General features: G+C 41.3%; 6 protein-coding genes across 6 annotated transcripts; 4 read left to right on the forward strand and 2 right to left on the reverse strand.

Moving 5' to 3' along the window:
• Positions 1-378: 378 nt before the first annotated feature.
• MELLADRAFT_85586 (uncharacterized protein) lies at positions 379-919 on the forward strand (the record flags this gene model as incomplete). Its single annotated transcript, XM_007419263.1, has 3 exons — positions 379-427; positions 497-624; positions 677-919. 3 exons carry the CDS (start codon positions 379-381, stop codon positions 917-919), a joined length of 420 nt encoding a protein of 139 aa, XP_007419325.1.
• An 831-nt stretch (positions 920-1,750) lies between these two features.
• On the forward strand, positions 1,751-3,605 carry MELLADRAFT_85587 (uncharacterized protein; the record flags this gene model as incomplete). The annotated part of the gene is made up of 9 exons (XM_007419264.1): positions 1,751-1,811; positions 1,885-1,976; positions 2,050-2,412; positions 2,504-2,620; positions 2,699-2,845; positions 2,932-2,997; positions 3,094-3,189; positions 3,266-3,387; positions 3,443-3,605. The coding sequence occupies 9 exons, from the start codon at positions 1,751-1,753 to the stop codon at positions 3,603-3,605; spliced, it is 1,227 nt and encodes a 408-aa protein (XP_007419326.1).
• A 755-nt stretch (positions 3,606-4,360) lies between these two features.
• On the forward strand, positions 4,361-5,901 carry MELLADRAFT_114367 (uncharacterized protein; the record flags this gene model as incomplete). The annotated part of the gene is made up of 4 exons (XM_007419265.1): positions 4,361-4,730; positions 5,130-5,587; positions 5,661-5,720; positions 5,746-5,901. The coding sequence occupies 4 exons, from the start codon at positions 4,361-4,363 to the stop codon at positions 5,899-5,901; spliced, it is 1,044 nt and encodes a 347-aa protein (XP_007419327.1).
• Positions 5,902-7,174: 1,273 nt separating this feature from the next.
• Positions 7,175-7,397, reverse strand: MELLADRAFT_85588 (uncharacterized protein; the record flags this gene model as incomplete). Its single annotated transcript, XM_007419268.1, has 2 exons — positions 7,175-7,308; positions 7,376-7,397. The coding sequence occupies 2 exons, from the start codon at positions 7,395-7,397 to the stop codon at positions 7,175-7,177; spliced, it is 156 nt and encodes a 51-aa protein (XP_007419330.1).
• A 57-nt stretch (positions 7,398-7,454) lies between these two features.
• On the forward strand, positions 7,455-8,567 carry MELLADRAFT_114368 (uncharacterized protein; the record flags this gene model as incomplete). Its single annotated transcript, XM_007419266.1, has 3 exons — positions 7,455-7,585; positions 7,934-8,429; positions 8,505-8,567. 3 exons carry the CDS (start codon positions 7,455-7,457, stop codon positions 8,565-8,567), a joined length of 690 nt encoding a protein of 229 aa, XP_007419328.1.
• Positions 8,568-13,535: 4,968 nt separating this feature from the next.
• On the reverse strand, positions 13,536-14,265 carry MELLADRAFT_58245 (uncharacterized protein; the record flags this gene model as incomplete). The annotated part of the gene is made up of 1 exon (XM_007419267.1): positions 13,536-14,265. A coding segment is annotated over one exon (307 nt), but the record flags the coding sequence as incomplete, so codon positions are not given.
• Between the last annotated feature and the right edge of the window lie 1,515 nt (positions 14,266-15,780).

Below are 15,780 nucleotides of genomic sequence, written 5' to 3' on the forward strand. Positions count from 1 at the left end.
ATGGACGACTATTTGCGCGACATGGGAGTCGCGTTGTTGATCTTTTACAACCAGCTGCTGAAGGACTCTGCTCAGTGGGTGAATAAACCGAAATTCCACATGCTGGGCCACTTGAAGGATTCCATTCAAAGTTTCGGACCAGCAACCTTGTTCATGACACAAAAATTCGAGTCTTACAATGGACCTTTGCGCAACGCTTCAGTACACTCAAACCGCATGTGCCCAGGTCGTGACATCGCTAACACGTTCTGCAATTATCAATTGATGAGAGGCCTTCTTTCAGGTAACACTTTTTTTGATAAAGAACTGCAAGCCCGTTGTTCCGCTGGACCTCCAGTCCTCAGGCTCCTTGGGCGGATCCCTGAGCTTCCCAAAGCAATGGGTCTGGACCCAAAGGCCAAACAAGTCGCGGTTTACATATCTGGACGTAAGGTTTTTTATTGTATTTCACACCTTGGTTTTGGTGCTCACTTTTGTGACCTTTCTTGCCTTAAAGCGCGTGCCAAGGACTCCACCGAGATCCCGAGGTACCTTTCAAGTCAAGCGCCAGACGTGGCATGGGCCGAAAATTCCAGCGTCACTTTGGAAAACAGACAAAAGGTGGAAAAAGGGGACTTTGTCAAGGTGAGTCACCACCTTTGATTGGAATTAATTTGTTACAAACACATCAATTTAGAGTGTTCCCGTGACCGTTTTCCAGCTGGCCAATGCGAAAACGGTCACTCAAGTTACCTCCATCTGGAAGCCTGACGGAGGATCTGCCACCAAAACTGTCATTTTGCTTCAAGAGACTCAGCAAGGACCTGTTTATTCGTACTACGGAATGCGCGAGATAATTGTGACAATGCGGCAAAGATGGGTCAGAGTCCAAGTGAGCACGCTGAACTCACCTCCTTCCCACGCCTATGTCTGGTGCTGATTGGGCAATCCAGGATGTCGAGTGCATTTTGAACGTGCAACATAATTGCCACCGTTCTCAATGCTCAGTCGCAGATAATGGGACAAAGCGCCTGGAAAGAAGGGAAACAACCGCCAAAAACAGCATTATAGTACATAAGCCAACAAAGTACTTCATTCTGAACACGGCGAGCCACTACTCAGCCGAGACCCATCGAGAGGTCGCGAATGTTGGCGCACGTCTCATTTCACCTGGAGAATGGTTGACCACATTCCAAAAAGGCTTGGATGTTTGGCGATCTGTTCCAGCCAAAACTCGAACAAAAAAGGGCGGACACACCAAGGGCAAAGGCAAAGCCGACAACGCTGATCAAGATATGGAGGAATCAGAGTCCGAGTGTGACTGAGAGCTCTCTGAGGGTGGTGTTGGTCAAGGCCCAATTGTTTTTCTGATCTCTCCACTCTCACTCGACTGAAATCAGTCTTTTGCAAAGAATGCAATATCCCCCTGTGCTTTTGGAGAGTATTGTGTGCAACCATTTGTCCATCATCTTGAGCAACTTTCACTTGAGGAAGGTGCGATACCTTCCAAATGGCCACTTCGCGACTTGGTTCGCAGGCCACAGGCATCGTGGTCAGCGCGTGTTCCCTGAGAACCCAGGAAATCGCTGAGACCCTGCGGCGACCAATCAGAGATCGGGAAGCCAGGGGGTGAACTTCGCGCGCCTGAACCACATCACTCACGCTCACTCTGAAATCGGATTGTTCCAATTCCACCCTTTTTCAATTCTCCCTTCCACTTTGAAAACTCACCGTTCCAACTAATCTCGTTGATTTAATTTAAACACAAACCATGTCCTCTCAAACAAACCGCACTCAACCATACTCTTTGACTACCCCAAGGGGTGGGATGAGTCAGTTTCACCTTGTTTCTCTCAGATATCTCTGGTTTTCCGATCAACCACTGTCACTCTGACCTCTCTTTAGCCAACACAGGTCTTGGATCCCACTCAGGAAGCCGCGCCGAGCAGAGATCCGTGCGCGGCCAAGGCTCGACGAGGGCGTCCACTATTGATGTTGTAAGGTTTCATTATCGTTGGTGCTTGTTGTCCTACGCACGCTGACAATGAATGATAACAATGACCCATCCAGAACCGCGAAGGCAGTGACCTTTCGACGGAACAGATCATGGCTGCCATCGCAAGCTTAGGAGCAAAGCTTGAGAAGGAGATCTTGGTCCTCAGTGATAACCTCAAACAAGATATTTCCACGATCTCTGTCAAGATTGACAAAGACATATCCTCCTTGTCGAACCAAATGGAAGAAGATATGAATTCAATGGCGGACCAGATTGAAAGAAATCTCACGACTATCTCCAACAAACTGGATCAAGTCGATGAGACCGTGGGCGGGCTAACTGACCGTCACGCTGGTAATCACGCGCCGGCGGCTGGTACACCCTCCACAGGCCCTTCGGGCCCCACGCCTCCCTGGACCTACAGTGCTGAGCTGAAAGTGAGTTGATCACACTCCAAAGTCGCACTCGTGATCTGTTCTCCACACCGTTGATTTTCAAATGTTTCTACCCTGTCGATCACTTGGCTAGGAACGTGTATATAACTTTGCATACGAATCTGTCGCTGAGCCCAATATTGCGTCTTATACAAAACTGGAAGACCCAAATGGAAACTTAATCGTTCACTCTCTGTTCAATACAATCAAGGTATGTGAATCGAGTTTGAGATTTATCCGATTGTTCTCTCTCCAACCTCACTCGGCTGTGTTCATGTTGGCACTACAGCAAAAGATCAAAAACATACCAGGTACGTGGTCAACCGAACAACTTCCCCCAGTTGTCAATGGGGCGCAAAGTGTTGCGGCCATCCAAACGTACACAACGTTGCTTAAAGACGCTGGTAAACACGCTCGCGAGCGTTTACACAATTTGGTCAGTCATGCTCACTATTGAATGTAAAGCTGGATTGATTGTTGACATTGCTCATCGGTTTGCTACCGAATTAATGTGGTACTAAGGTGTTGCACAACATTAAAAACAACCCCGAAGCTACGGTTCCTTCCATTAAAAAGCTCTTGCATCGTGTAAGTGACCTTGTTGACGGGAACAACTTCCAGATGTGTTCGGAACCCTTGTTCGGAACCCTGATTACTGCTTTTACATTTGCGCTCTGCATATAGATCGCCAGGCAGTGTGGAAACAGCGCCGACGGGCTGGATGAGGAGGCGTATTGGCTCAGAGCGCCTGAAGCTCTACGCCTTCGTATTACATACCTGGTGATTTGCCATTCAAAGCACTGGATTGACGAATGTGAAACTGAAAGCAGATGTCCTGACTGTGCGTTTTGACCAGCGACGCGAGGCCATACGGATCTTTCAATCCCGTCGGGCTGGCGGCGGCGGCGGCAATATCTGGGCCCGGGTGGACAAACAGCTCCACCTTTTGAGTGATGAAGAGCCCTTGTATGCTTCGGCGTAAGTCTCTTTTTGTCCTTTGGATACACACTCACTGACCAGTGTTTGCATGCAGGTTTTACAACTTAATATATGATCAAGATTGTGCCACCTTTGATAGCAAAGGATACTTTGCAAATATTGACGTAAATGCGACTTTCGACCTGCCTTTGGAGGAGGAGATACATGAGGAAATGGAACGTTTGTTGCAAGAAGGGGCCACGGGTATGCAAGGATGAATGACAACTACAACTCTCATTTGGCAGATTTGGGGATTTCAACCTTCCTGCCTATTTCGAAAATTATTTGTAGATCAAAGTTGTAGAGAGAGAATTTCTTCGGTATCAACTCCACTCCACACCTCATTCCATATATCATTTCTTTACTGTCTGTACTGCGTCCATGGTTGCGAAATTCATACGCTTTTGCGCCCTTTCCCGTGCCCATTTCTTGATTTGGTTTTAATTTTATCGCCATTTGACCCAAATCGAATATGCGTGTTACGGTCTTCTGGCCAGTTCTACACCATCTAGGCCGTCGTAATGCCAGCTGAGGCCGTGTAGAGAACGCTGAAATTCCGACACCCTGGAGGCTGCTACGACGCCAGGGTGTCGTTTTGATTGCGTCATAGGTCTGGCCAGCTAGTGACAGCCTTTGGCTCCGCGGGCCAGGGCCGCCTAAGGACGGCCCATTTTGACCGTGCCTAGGCGGTCAGGGTGCCCCCGTGGTGTAACTAATAATAAATACTCCAGTATTAAAATATTTTTTCAACGAGCACGGAGTATTTCATGGTACTTATATAGCATGATCCCGAAAATACTTTTGCAGGGACAATAATATGTTAATTGAAATGTGAAAATGTGAATACCTGGTACCCCAATGGATTCAATTCCTCAGTATAATAGGTGGTAGTGTTCTTTGCTAAAGAATTTGTCTTGAGTTTTGATTTGATCGAAATAAGTCACCTGTTTCTAAACAACTACTACCACGAATCATGACTTCTTCCAATGCACTGCCAGTAGAGATAGTAGAAAAAATTATCAGTTTTGTGTGTCTCATCTCTCCGTCGAGACCTACGGAACCCCTAAATAGTGCAGAACAGCCATTCTTAACTCACCCTTCTGTAGTTCAATTACTTAAACTTCGATTAGTTGCCAAATCTTGGGCAGCAGCTGTTCCACGCTTCGTGTACCGGTCTTTATATTTAAGAACACCAATCTTTAATCATTATCTTATTAGAATGTGGATCAACTGTTTAAGTATTTCGAATTTATCCAACTTGCGTCGACTTTGTTTGGATCAAGTCCTCTATATCCCAGCTTCGAAAGCAACAGGATATCATATGGCGTTATCAGATGAATGCAGTGACCAATTTGAATATGAATACAGTCGCTGGGAGCCCAATTGCATATTGATGCCAGACGCTGCCGATGTTGTTAGCTTATGTGGTTCAAGATTGATTGAATTGAAACTAATCTTTCAACGTTCGGTTGGTTTCTCTGATAGTATGGTAGTTGCGATGAAGCGTATAAAAAACCTCAAGAAACTATTAATTGAAGGAACGATGGCTAGAGATATTATCAATGATTCGAGATCTTTGTCTGCAGTTTTACAAAACGCTGAATCTTTAGAATCATTATCCTTGAGATTAGCAGCTCTACCAAGGTTAAAATTGAAAGTCGGATGTTTAGAGAACTTATCTCATTTTTGGATTGCATGTCATCGATACAACTTGAACGCAATCGTCGATTTCTGCCGAAAAGGTCCCAAACACATCAAGCTTCTTGAATACACTACTACTCGCAGGCCTCAAGAATCGAAAATGCTGCTCTTAGCTGTCCGAAACTCACTCGAAGCGCTAACTGTAGATTCAATTCCAGATGATCTTCCGCGTTCAATCAGAATCCAAGAATTCCCGAAACTCCGTATTATACGCTGCAAATACATCAATCCTTCATCCGACCGTCCAATATGGTTTGAGTGGTCGCTTTTTCATACTGTTGAGGTTATCATTACGAATTACTGCGAGAGTAGAACTTTTTGGGAAATAGCCTTACTGCCAGCTGGTGGACCTCACTTGAAAGAAGCCAACAAATTAAAAACATTCATCTTTATAATGGGAGATGACGATCCAATCGAAGACCCCGAGTTAGCACAATTTTTCAATACTTACGGTTTTATCTGCCATTTTAAATCTGGAATCAACGATACTGAAATATTGGTGAGTATTACTAATTTCGTCGAGAGTCATATGAAGTACAGCTTAAACTAAGACGCAAATCTCCCTCCCACAGGAACTTTTGCAAAATGAAAAGCACGCAAAAGATGTAGATGCTCGTAGCCAATTGACTTGTGTGAGTAATTGAAACTAAATCATAGATTTTGAAAGTAAAAGCTAAAGAGGTGTATCTGGTTAAAATTATTGTTAGGAATCAATCCACTGCTCAACTTCAAAATTTGGCTTTGAGAGAAAAATACAACATTAACATTGTAAGAGTACTTCCCAAAATAAAATGCTTAAATAGTATAGATTAGACTCATTACTCTTCAACATTTGATTACGTGTACGAAGAGTGCTTATTCAGATAAAATACAATATATATAAATACTCAAATATTAAAAAGTACAAATAATGCTGAAGTTTTTGTATCATATAATCTCAATTGTTTGATTTTGTATAACTTTTCTCAATAAATCTTTTGTATTTCGTAAAGTTTGAACTAATGTATTTAGTTCCCGTCAACTTCAAATACGCCTCCATTCTTGAATTCAAAGACTAAGTACTGAAAATTTCACTTCTCAAATTTTACTCATGAGCCATTTTTAGGCTGTCTGTTAAATCAACATTAAGAAGAAATGTAGTATGTATCAAATCATTGAATTTCACTATGCAATTGTTTTTGTTAACTAATTTTGCGAATCAAATTGTGTGTATGTCAAAATGTCTAATCGAAGGTGTTAATGAAAGATAGAGTTAATTAAACAACGCAGTAAGCTTAGGAGTAGCATTTTTTTACGGGGCTTATTCAGCTCAACCTTGATCGTATTTCTCATGAACAAGCATGAATACGCAGAATTTAAAATCAGGATTCCTTTCGAAGTAGCCGTAGATTTAGGCAGCGTAAAGGGCCTGCGATTAGAGAATCAAATTGTAAAATAAAAGCTGTTAGTGAAATAGAAAGTTCACTAAAGAACACATTAAGCTCCCAGCGGCGCATTTGATTAAGGGCTTTTTTGGGCGCATGCTGTACAGTAATCTCGTGTACAAACATAAGTTGCAGAATTTGGAAGTCTTGATTATTCTTATGTATATGTAGATTTAATCAGCGCAATGGCTCTGATATTACCACTGAAAGTATTGCACTGTTGGAGATTAATGAGCAGATTGTGTTTTCAAAGAATCCCGATTGGCAATTTCTCGTATATACCAAGCGACAAGTAAAGAAGTTACAGTTGTTCCTTGTGTTGCAAAACTATTCGCTAGCTTTCGGGTAGCTCTGGTACAGTTATCTACTCAACTTAGTTATACTATTGCGCAGCAAGTAGGGAAACCATAGTAGACGCTAATAACCTGGCTCATGATAATGAAATTAATTTGGCGGCTCGAGTTTTGCTGAACGTCGTGTATTAGAAAGTTGAAGTAAAAATTAGTACCTAATGAGTCGAGTGAATACGAGAAGGTTGAATTACCCGAATTAATCTATGGATGTAGTGCTTGCAAAGTTATAAGTTGTATATCTAAATAATGTAGCAATGGGGGAGAAGTTTTTGTAAAGGTTATTCCTACCTAATTGAAGGATTGAAGGAATTATTGAATGAATTCGTAGCTCAGATTACTAAATATGTGTGCATCGCCAGCGCTTCCGATAGAATTCATCGAACTGATCATATCGTATATGTGTGATGATACTTCATACTTGGCAATTGATGTATACAACAGTGCTGAAGTAAGATTTTTAAAACAAAAATGTGTTGTCAACTTACTCAAATTGCGATTACTGGGACGGACCTGGGCAGCGGCAATTCAACATTTAGTATATAAATCTTTACGTTTAGCCTTTCCATTCACTCGTACCTACTTAGCCCGAATGTCAAGCATCGACGTAGCCGCCACGAACATGTCGTGTTTATGCCAACTTACTTTAGATCAAGTTATGTATCGAGGTGTAATTGGCCCAGGAACTTTTTACGATCGAATCATGGATCCAAAGCTCAAAAAGTTAGAACTCGAATATCAACACTACGCGACGAAGTCTACCAATATGCGAGATGCAGCCAGTTTGATCAGTTTTTGCAGCTCTACTTTGACTGATCTTAAGATAAATTTCACTCACTCGGTCGGGTTTTCGAAGAAGCTGATCGTTGCGATAAGCCAAATCAAGAACTTGAAATCTTTGTCAATTGATGGTGACAAGTTTCATAACATTAATAATAACTCGGACTCGCTAATTGAGGTGCTAAATGCTACTGATGAACTCGAGTCCCTATCGCTCGATTTTGCAACTTTGGATTCGTTAGATTTGAAAGTCGGAGCTCTAGCAAAATTGAAACATCTGTGGGTTGGTAGTCATTTAATGAACACCGATGCAATTAATGACTTTTGTGAAAAACAAGGCAGATCCATCAAAATACTAGAGTATACGCCAACCAGCGATGAAGCATCCTCAGAACGTTTAATGCTAGCACTTAAACTTACACTAGAAGTATTATTTATGGCCATGTTGCCAAGTTACATTCCCAGTAATCTCCGAATGACCGAATTTCCGAAGCTGCGTGTTCTGAGAAGCGAATATGTCAATCATCTACTCGACTATCCCAAATGGGCTGAATGGACTATATTTCAAAATGTCGAAGTTTTCATTACACCTTATAGAAAGGACAATACTCACTGGCGAAACGAAATGAAGGAAATCGCAAAACTTCCTATGCCGGCCAATTTGATGCATTTCGTTTTCATCATTGAAAAAGGAATAGCAATTAAGAAAGAGGAGTTAATACGTGAATTTGGAAAGCAGGGTATTGAGTGTCATTTCGCAACTAGATTAAATCATCATGACTTACTCGTGAGTAATTTTAAACTTTGTGAGCTACAGTATTAAGCAATACTGATATGCGGTTTGTCAATTTCCTACGGTCAGAGATTAGCCAATGGACTCGAGCGCGACTCAAACGAAGAAGTGCATAGCGATGGCATTTGTTAAGTTATAACGTATAAATAGGGATCTGAGATTAATGTAAGTGATGCTCTTATGAGAGTTTGGTTCATGAAAGAAGGAGAGCAAGTAACTAATTAACATGTCATTCACAATAAAAAGTGTGCTCGAACTGTAGCTCCTGAGATATGGAAGTAAAGGATGGTACGAGTAGCTATATAAAAGTTTTAAATTGAACAATATAGTTAGCTTAGTTTATCACCCCACTATTTAGAATCGCCGTGACCTGGGCAGGGGCATTTGCGTGTTTTGATATTCTTTAGTATTTCAAGGCAAAAACATTAGATCTAAAGATTTAACAACTGATGAGACTGCAAAATCATTATGCGTTGCAAATGAAGTTCCAAATATTTGTTCATCTGCTGGTGCTTTATTTATAGTAGAGAAGTTGTTTGTTGTGATTTGGCCTGGAAGTAATTTTAGTACAATGCGTGAATTGAGAAAACTGAGAGCGAAAAGTGCCAAGCCCGCTATCTATTTAGTTATATTCAGTAGCCTAGATTCTACGTATGCATACTGATTGAGTATTCAGCTCAGGCGCAGAGACAGCTGATATTGTAAGTTGTGGGTAAAGTTGGGAAGATCAAAATGTTGAATGATTGGGAGGCTAAGATGCCTATTACGGCAAATAGTGTTGTCTTCTCCCTATTTTGCGATTGAACCTGACATTAAGCTGTCAAGTACGGTGATATTGGTTTTGAGGTGAAAATGCCAGTAGTGAAAGAAAAGCAGTTTTAAAAGTTAGCAAGTGGAGCTTGGAGTTCGGAAGGAAAATTGAATTTGCGTAGCAGCTGGTTAATCACACAGAAAATAATCAGCATGAATTGGCATATGCGGCGGCAATCGGGAAGTGCGATGAAAAATTACCCTCAAAGAAGGGCAGGTCATGGGAGCAGATAAATAGTAGCAGTGACATCACATTCGTTCGGTATCAACCCATCTTGAATACTATTCCTCGTCGTTAACTTCAAAGAAGCAATATCCTCGAAATTGCTGAATCCATTTAAACCGATATTATGGCACAACCTGCGTACCTACCAGTTGAACTGGTGGAGCACATTATGAAATATTGTTGCAAAATAGGGGAATTCCTACCAATTGACGATTATAATAGCGCAGATAGTCAGTTTCTCAATCCGAAATCCGTTACAGATTTACTCCAATTGCGATTGATAGGGAGATCGTGGGCCACAACTATCCCACAATTTGTCTTTAACGTGTTGGACTTGATGTCTGCTATTGGGAACAAATATGTTAAGCTATTATTAGCAAGTACCTTGAAACACTCTCATACAATGTACTTACGACGACTTTCGTTAAACGGAGTTTTGTGTCTACCCGAGGATTGGGCTGGTTCATTTGGCAGAGAAGTCACCGACCAGGATTGCTTACAAGTAGACTTCGAACATCAACACTCCTCAACGGAATCAATCAGCATGCAAGACGCAGCAAATATTATCAATTTGTGCGGATCCAGCTTAACGGATTTGAAAATTCATTTCACCAACACTGTCGGATTCTCGAGGGATTTCATATGTGCGATCAGTAAAGTGAAGGCTTTGAAAGTATTGATAGTACAAGGTTCAAGCACTGAGAACCATAAGAATAATTCAAAGTCTCTCATATCAATCTTGAACACGACTACATCTTTAGAATCTCTTTCTTTAAAATTCGCAACATTGACCTCTTTAGTTCTAGACTTAGGAGCGTTACCTAAACTAATCCATTTGTGGGTAGATTGTCACACACAAAATCACAATGCGGTAGTTCACTTTTGTCAACGTCACGGAACCTCAATTAAACTACTCGAGTATATACCAACGGACTACTTAAACGACGAAACACATATGATTTTAGCAGTGAAAGAGACACTAGAAGCAATTTTTGTTGTTATGATGCCAGATGACATCCCATACGACCTACGGAATCATTTATTTCCGAAGCTCCGAATTTTGAAAAACATGTTTGTCAACCCACGACATGAAGAGCCGCTATGGCTGACATGGGAGATTTTTCGAGAAGTTGAAGTTTATATTACTTATTACTGTGAAACAGCTGATTATTGGCTCAGGACGCTTAGAAAAGATTGTGAGCTGCAATTTCCAAAAAAATTAAGACAATTTATTTTCTTAACCGAAGACAACGATTTATTGGAGGACGAGACTTTAATAGGGCTTCTGAAGCCTCATCAAATCAAATGTAATTTTGAGGCACGACTTCGTTATTCAGATATATTAGTGAGTACCTATATCTAACTTTAACACTTTGTCGAGAGTTGTTAACATGAAGTTATTGACTGTGGCTGTGATAGCAAAAAATCATGAAACCGGAGGATCAAGGTAACAAAAGTTTGGAAGTTATTGGGAAATCTGTAGTAGCATCAAGGAGTAAGAGTCTTTGAAAAATTCGAGAACATTAGTGGAATTTGAAAATCTCTGTAAGTCACATCTCAATATGAATTCCGCAACAAAAGGGTAGGGAATTCACTTATTTGATACTTGGTCTGTATTCAAGGGTTTACTCGGACAAAAACATTTGAAAAATGAAATCACAACTTTCTAAAAAAAAAAAATTGCAAACTTTCGAATGAGTTCCTCTTCTTGAGTTATTAACGTATATCTTTTGTTTGTTGAGAGTTTGAAACTGCGTAGTAATAGATGGAGGTGAATAGTTTGTGGTTGAACATGTTGTAAATTGTTCACAATGCATAGAGCTTGTAATAAACCTCATTAGCTCTGTGTCAAATTGCCGTAAAAATTGGAAAGATGTGAAGTTGGCCCGCAAACAATGCTATAATAACATTACAAGAGAGGAGTGCGGCGCCCGCCGCCCAACTTAGCTAGTATACTGTATATTAGGATATACGTATATTGAAATTCCCAAAATAGAGGGTTGTTCGGGAGATCCTTTTCTCCAAAACAATACACTTACGGTACTCAAAGCTACATACTTACGCTTACATAGTTTGTGTACATACTTTTTTTGTTTTTTTTTGGCGGGGAAAAAAAAATATATTTGTGTCCCAAAGTATCTAGCTTTGAGGACCCCTACATACTTTCTACCTCATGCCTCGCCTCGGCCATCGGCAAGTCCTCACCCTTGAGCTCGCTCGGGCAAGTACCTATGCCTTATCAGGTATCTTTTCAACTGCTCAACCCCCCTCTTACGTTGGTTCATATGCTTGTCTTCACTTCGATTTAATAAACACCACTGCTCTGATGCTGCTGGACTTTGAAGACACCTTCATCCTGGGTGCCATCTCTCTTGTTCGTGCCTTCAACAATTTCGTCAAAACTACCAGCGACCTCGAGGTTTTCATCAACTCTCAGCTCGCCATTCACCAACATGTTTTCAACGTAGCTTTGGCAATCAGCAATGCTCTAGAAGACATTAGCCGCCTCCGATACATCGATCCAAGAATCCACATCAGACTTACGACCATCCAACAACTCAGGTTTGAAAAGGTGTTTGATGGGGGTGATCGAAATTTTCTCCGATATGTAAGTTCAAATCATATGACTCGTATTCATGTTGGTTTCTGAAAACTTACAACTCAAACCTCCAGGCACGGATTTCAAGATCAAATTTTGACATATTAGTGAATCACATCCGACATGATTTGGTATTTCATAACGGCTCCTCTGCACCTCAAATGCCAGTCGAGTGGCAGCTACTTGTCACTTTATGCCGACTCGGTTCAAGTGGTAATGGTAGTAGTGCATATATGATAGGGCAGTTATTTGCAATCAGTGGTAGGTAACACTATCTTCCCGTGCGCCCTGGAAATTTGAAACTTATGTTCTTTTTTTTAGAGGGATCCGTTCATAATTTCACCAAACGTTGTTTTGAGGCGATTTTGAAGATGGAAAAAGAGTTTGTTTATTGGCCCAATCAAGACGAAAGAAACCGAATCAAAGCTCATATTGGAAGCAAATCATTTTTCAAAGACTGTGTGGGATTTATTGATGGCACTCTCATACCACTCGCCTTTGCACCTACCAAAGATCCAGAAGATTTCTGGACTCGTAAGCATAATTATGCTCTCAACACGATGCTAGTCTCTGATCACAGGGGGAAAATCATATACTATTTACATGGGTGGTGTGGTAGTGTACATGATCAACGAATCTACGCCTCATCTCAAGTAAGTCTTTCCTGTTCATTTAATTTAATTGGCATTAATTTTTGGGAGTAGCTTGCACAACATCCACAGCATTCCTTTGGCGAAAACGAGTACATCTTGGCCGACTCGGGCTACACATGCTCCCAGCACGTCATCCCGACTTTCAAATCTCCACGATTGCAGTTGTTAGATATTGTGAGAAGGGAGTTTAATCAGGAACTGAGTGAACAACGAGTTGTCAGTGAACACAGCAATGGCCAACTAAAACTTCGATTTCAATCACTCCAGAGTTTACGAATCTTGATTAAGGACAGCCAATCGGCTGAGCTCGCAGTGGAATGGCTTAAAGTTTGCTGCATACTGCACAACTTTGCAATTACTTTCAGGGACCAATGGATTCCAGATTCATATCCATCTGATCATCCTGAAGCAGCTTTCGGTGAAGATCAAGTTCCGGAGGATCGAGGCACATCCTATCAAAGATGAAATGAACTCCTAAATCAGTTTAGAACTTATCGAACCAATCGAAACAATTAGCTCCTTCACACCTTTTTAAAATTATCTTTGAATACAGTTGTATGCAACCGAGTCACTCACAGGTCCAATGAAATGAATGTTTGTTTCGCTCCTGAATTAATAACTCAGAAGGAAAAGAAGTTCTTTGAGTTTGTGAGAAATTCGAGTCAATCACTGTGTTTATTCAAACACAGCGATTGACTTACCTATGAGATTTTCAATATGTTAATCAAAGTATTTAATCGATTCATCGTCTCTGTGATGAAATGGATGCAAACATTAAATCCAAATAAATGATCACTTTGGATCGTTTGTTTGAGCACGCAAAAAGGAATAACTGCTTTTCATGAAATAAATGTTTTGGTAAACAAAAACATTTTTCAGCATCTTTTTAATATTGAGAAAACATCACTACAAAACAATCATTTTTGAATGAAAACTTTCTGATCATCATCTAACAAAAGGGAACAACATAAACACTTATAACCAATTTGAAGATAACCAAATAATCATAAATTTTTGGATAACTAGTCAGGACTCTTTAATTTTTTTGTATTTTATTTTAGCAAATTGGGAGATATAACAAAATCTTTACTTTTTGAATTTTTCGATTTTAGCAATTTGAGAAAAACTTTATTAATGAAGCACATGAACGTTTGAAATCAATTCATTCCATCAATGATTTCCTGAGCCATAGTACGAGCCTCTTCAAGGGATATACCAACCGAACAAAACTTTGTAATCATATCAGCCTTCTCTCTAGCCAACTCAAGTTTAGATAATCCTGATGCCTGACTCGTTTCAGTCAAAGCTTTGCGTTCCTGAGCTAATTCTCTTTCTAACTTGAGCAATTCGAGTTCTTCAGATTTAGCCTTCTTAGTTTTCTTCCTTTCAATCTCTTCTGGTGTTAAATCATCGATTTCCAAGTTATGTTTCTCGTTTTGATTTCCAAATCGGGCACCTATGATGTTCATTAAATTATTTGAAGCTGATGATGCTTGTTCCAGCATTAGTCGGTTACTCTCATTTGCAGCCTTGCTCTCTTGTTTTAATTCTTCGTAATCTGCTTGAGTAGGTAATGAGGACTGAATCGATTTGAGGACACCTAAAGTTCCAGTCGAAGGTCTTCAAGGGTTGTCACTGACACTTTTATTCTTCGATAAGCTGATATTGACACGTGGTTGTGTTTTGGAAGATGAAAGAGTTTGAGAGCTTCCTGTTCGTTCAAGAGATCGAGAAGCCGGAGTTTGGGATGGGGGTGGAGTTGCTTCTCTGCGGTCATGCACGCTAATGTCTTCCTGGGCATCGTTTTGAAAGTTGTTGTTAGCATTGAGCAACTGAGTCGGATCCCAGCCACTGTATTGAGAGTCAGTGGGCTCCATAGGCGAAAGCGGACGAGACATGTGCTCCGAGGTCGTTGGCTGAGAATTGACACCTGTTTCAGCAGTCGCCAAAGGCTCATTGCCAGCACGATGACGCATGATCGGGAAGAGGGCATCGTAGTAGGAGCATCTACTAATCAAACACTCTGTGTGAACAGAGTACAGTCAGACATCGGTCCAAGTTCTTGCCAAGTATGTAGTGAGGACCCTTACCTTTTGTAGTCTGAGCCGCCAGAACCTTAAGTTGTTCCTCTCGATCTGCAGTCCACTCACCTTTTGCCTCTAGTGCCTCGATTTCGCTCGTAACCCCGTGTTCAATCATTTGACCGCCTCCTTCGCCTGTTGCCCTACGCCATTTTTCCGCGTCGTGGAATTTGGATTCAAGAATATCGATCTAGTGTTTTAACATGATATTTCAAAAAAAAAATCAGTGAAAGATGATACCAAAGAAAGCAAACTAATATGTGTTTCTTACCTTCTGTTTGACACCTTCCCATGTAGGCGCCTTGAATCCATTTGCACCTATGAAGAGGGTACACCTTCTGGCACATTCCTTCTTGTTCGGAAGGCCCATTCGAAATCTTTCATAATTAGTCGAGATCGTATCAGTTTGATCCATACACATCCACTCCGCATCACTCGAAGAGGTTTGATCACCCCAAGTGAGACATAACCATTCCACTATCAAATCTAACATCGTCTTCCCATCTGAATTAACATCTTTCTGCCATGAAATCTGTTTTCGAGCAGACTGCTCTTCAGTTGAAGAAGTCTCAGTGGCTGTAGCCGGGGGCGCTGGAGTTTTTTTTCTCGAAGAAGCTGAAGGGGTTTTTCTTGTTGAAGTCTGACCACGACCACGACCACGACCACGACCACGACCACGAGGCTTAGGATTTGGCTCATCTTGTACTGTTGGAGGAGGTGTTGATGTGACCGAAGGCTGCATTACTGCAGGAGCTGATGCGATTGGAATCGACTGAGCACTAGGATACGAAATGAGTAGGGGAGATCCTGAGGAAACAAATGGATGGTGTCCAGAATACGGCGATATAAGAGGGATTTGGCCTGCGGCCGGACTGATTAGCGAAGGAGGTACAGTCCACCCCACATTGCTCGTGATCAGGTTATTGAATGGAGTTGATGGGGGATCGGTTGGAGAGTCAGTTGGGTTGATATTCGG

This window comes from Melampsora larici-populina (assembly GCF_000204055.1).
Source record: "Melampsora larici-populina 98AG31 unplaced genomic scaffold MELLAscaffold_151, whole genome shotgun sequence".
NCBI classification, from domain to species: domain Eukaryota; kingdom Fungi; phylum Basidiomycota; class Pucciniomycetes; order Pucciniales; family Melampsoraceae; genus Melampsora; species Melampsora laricis-populina.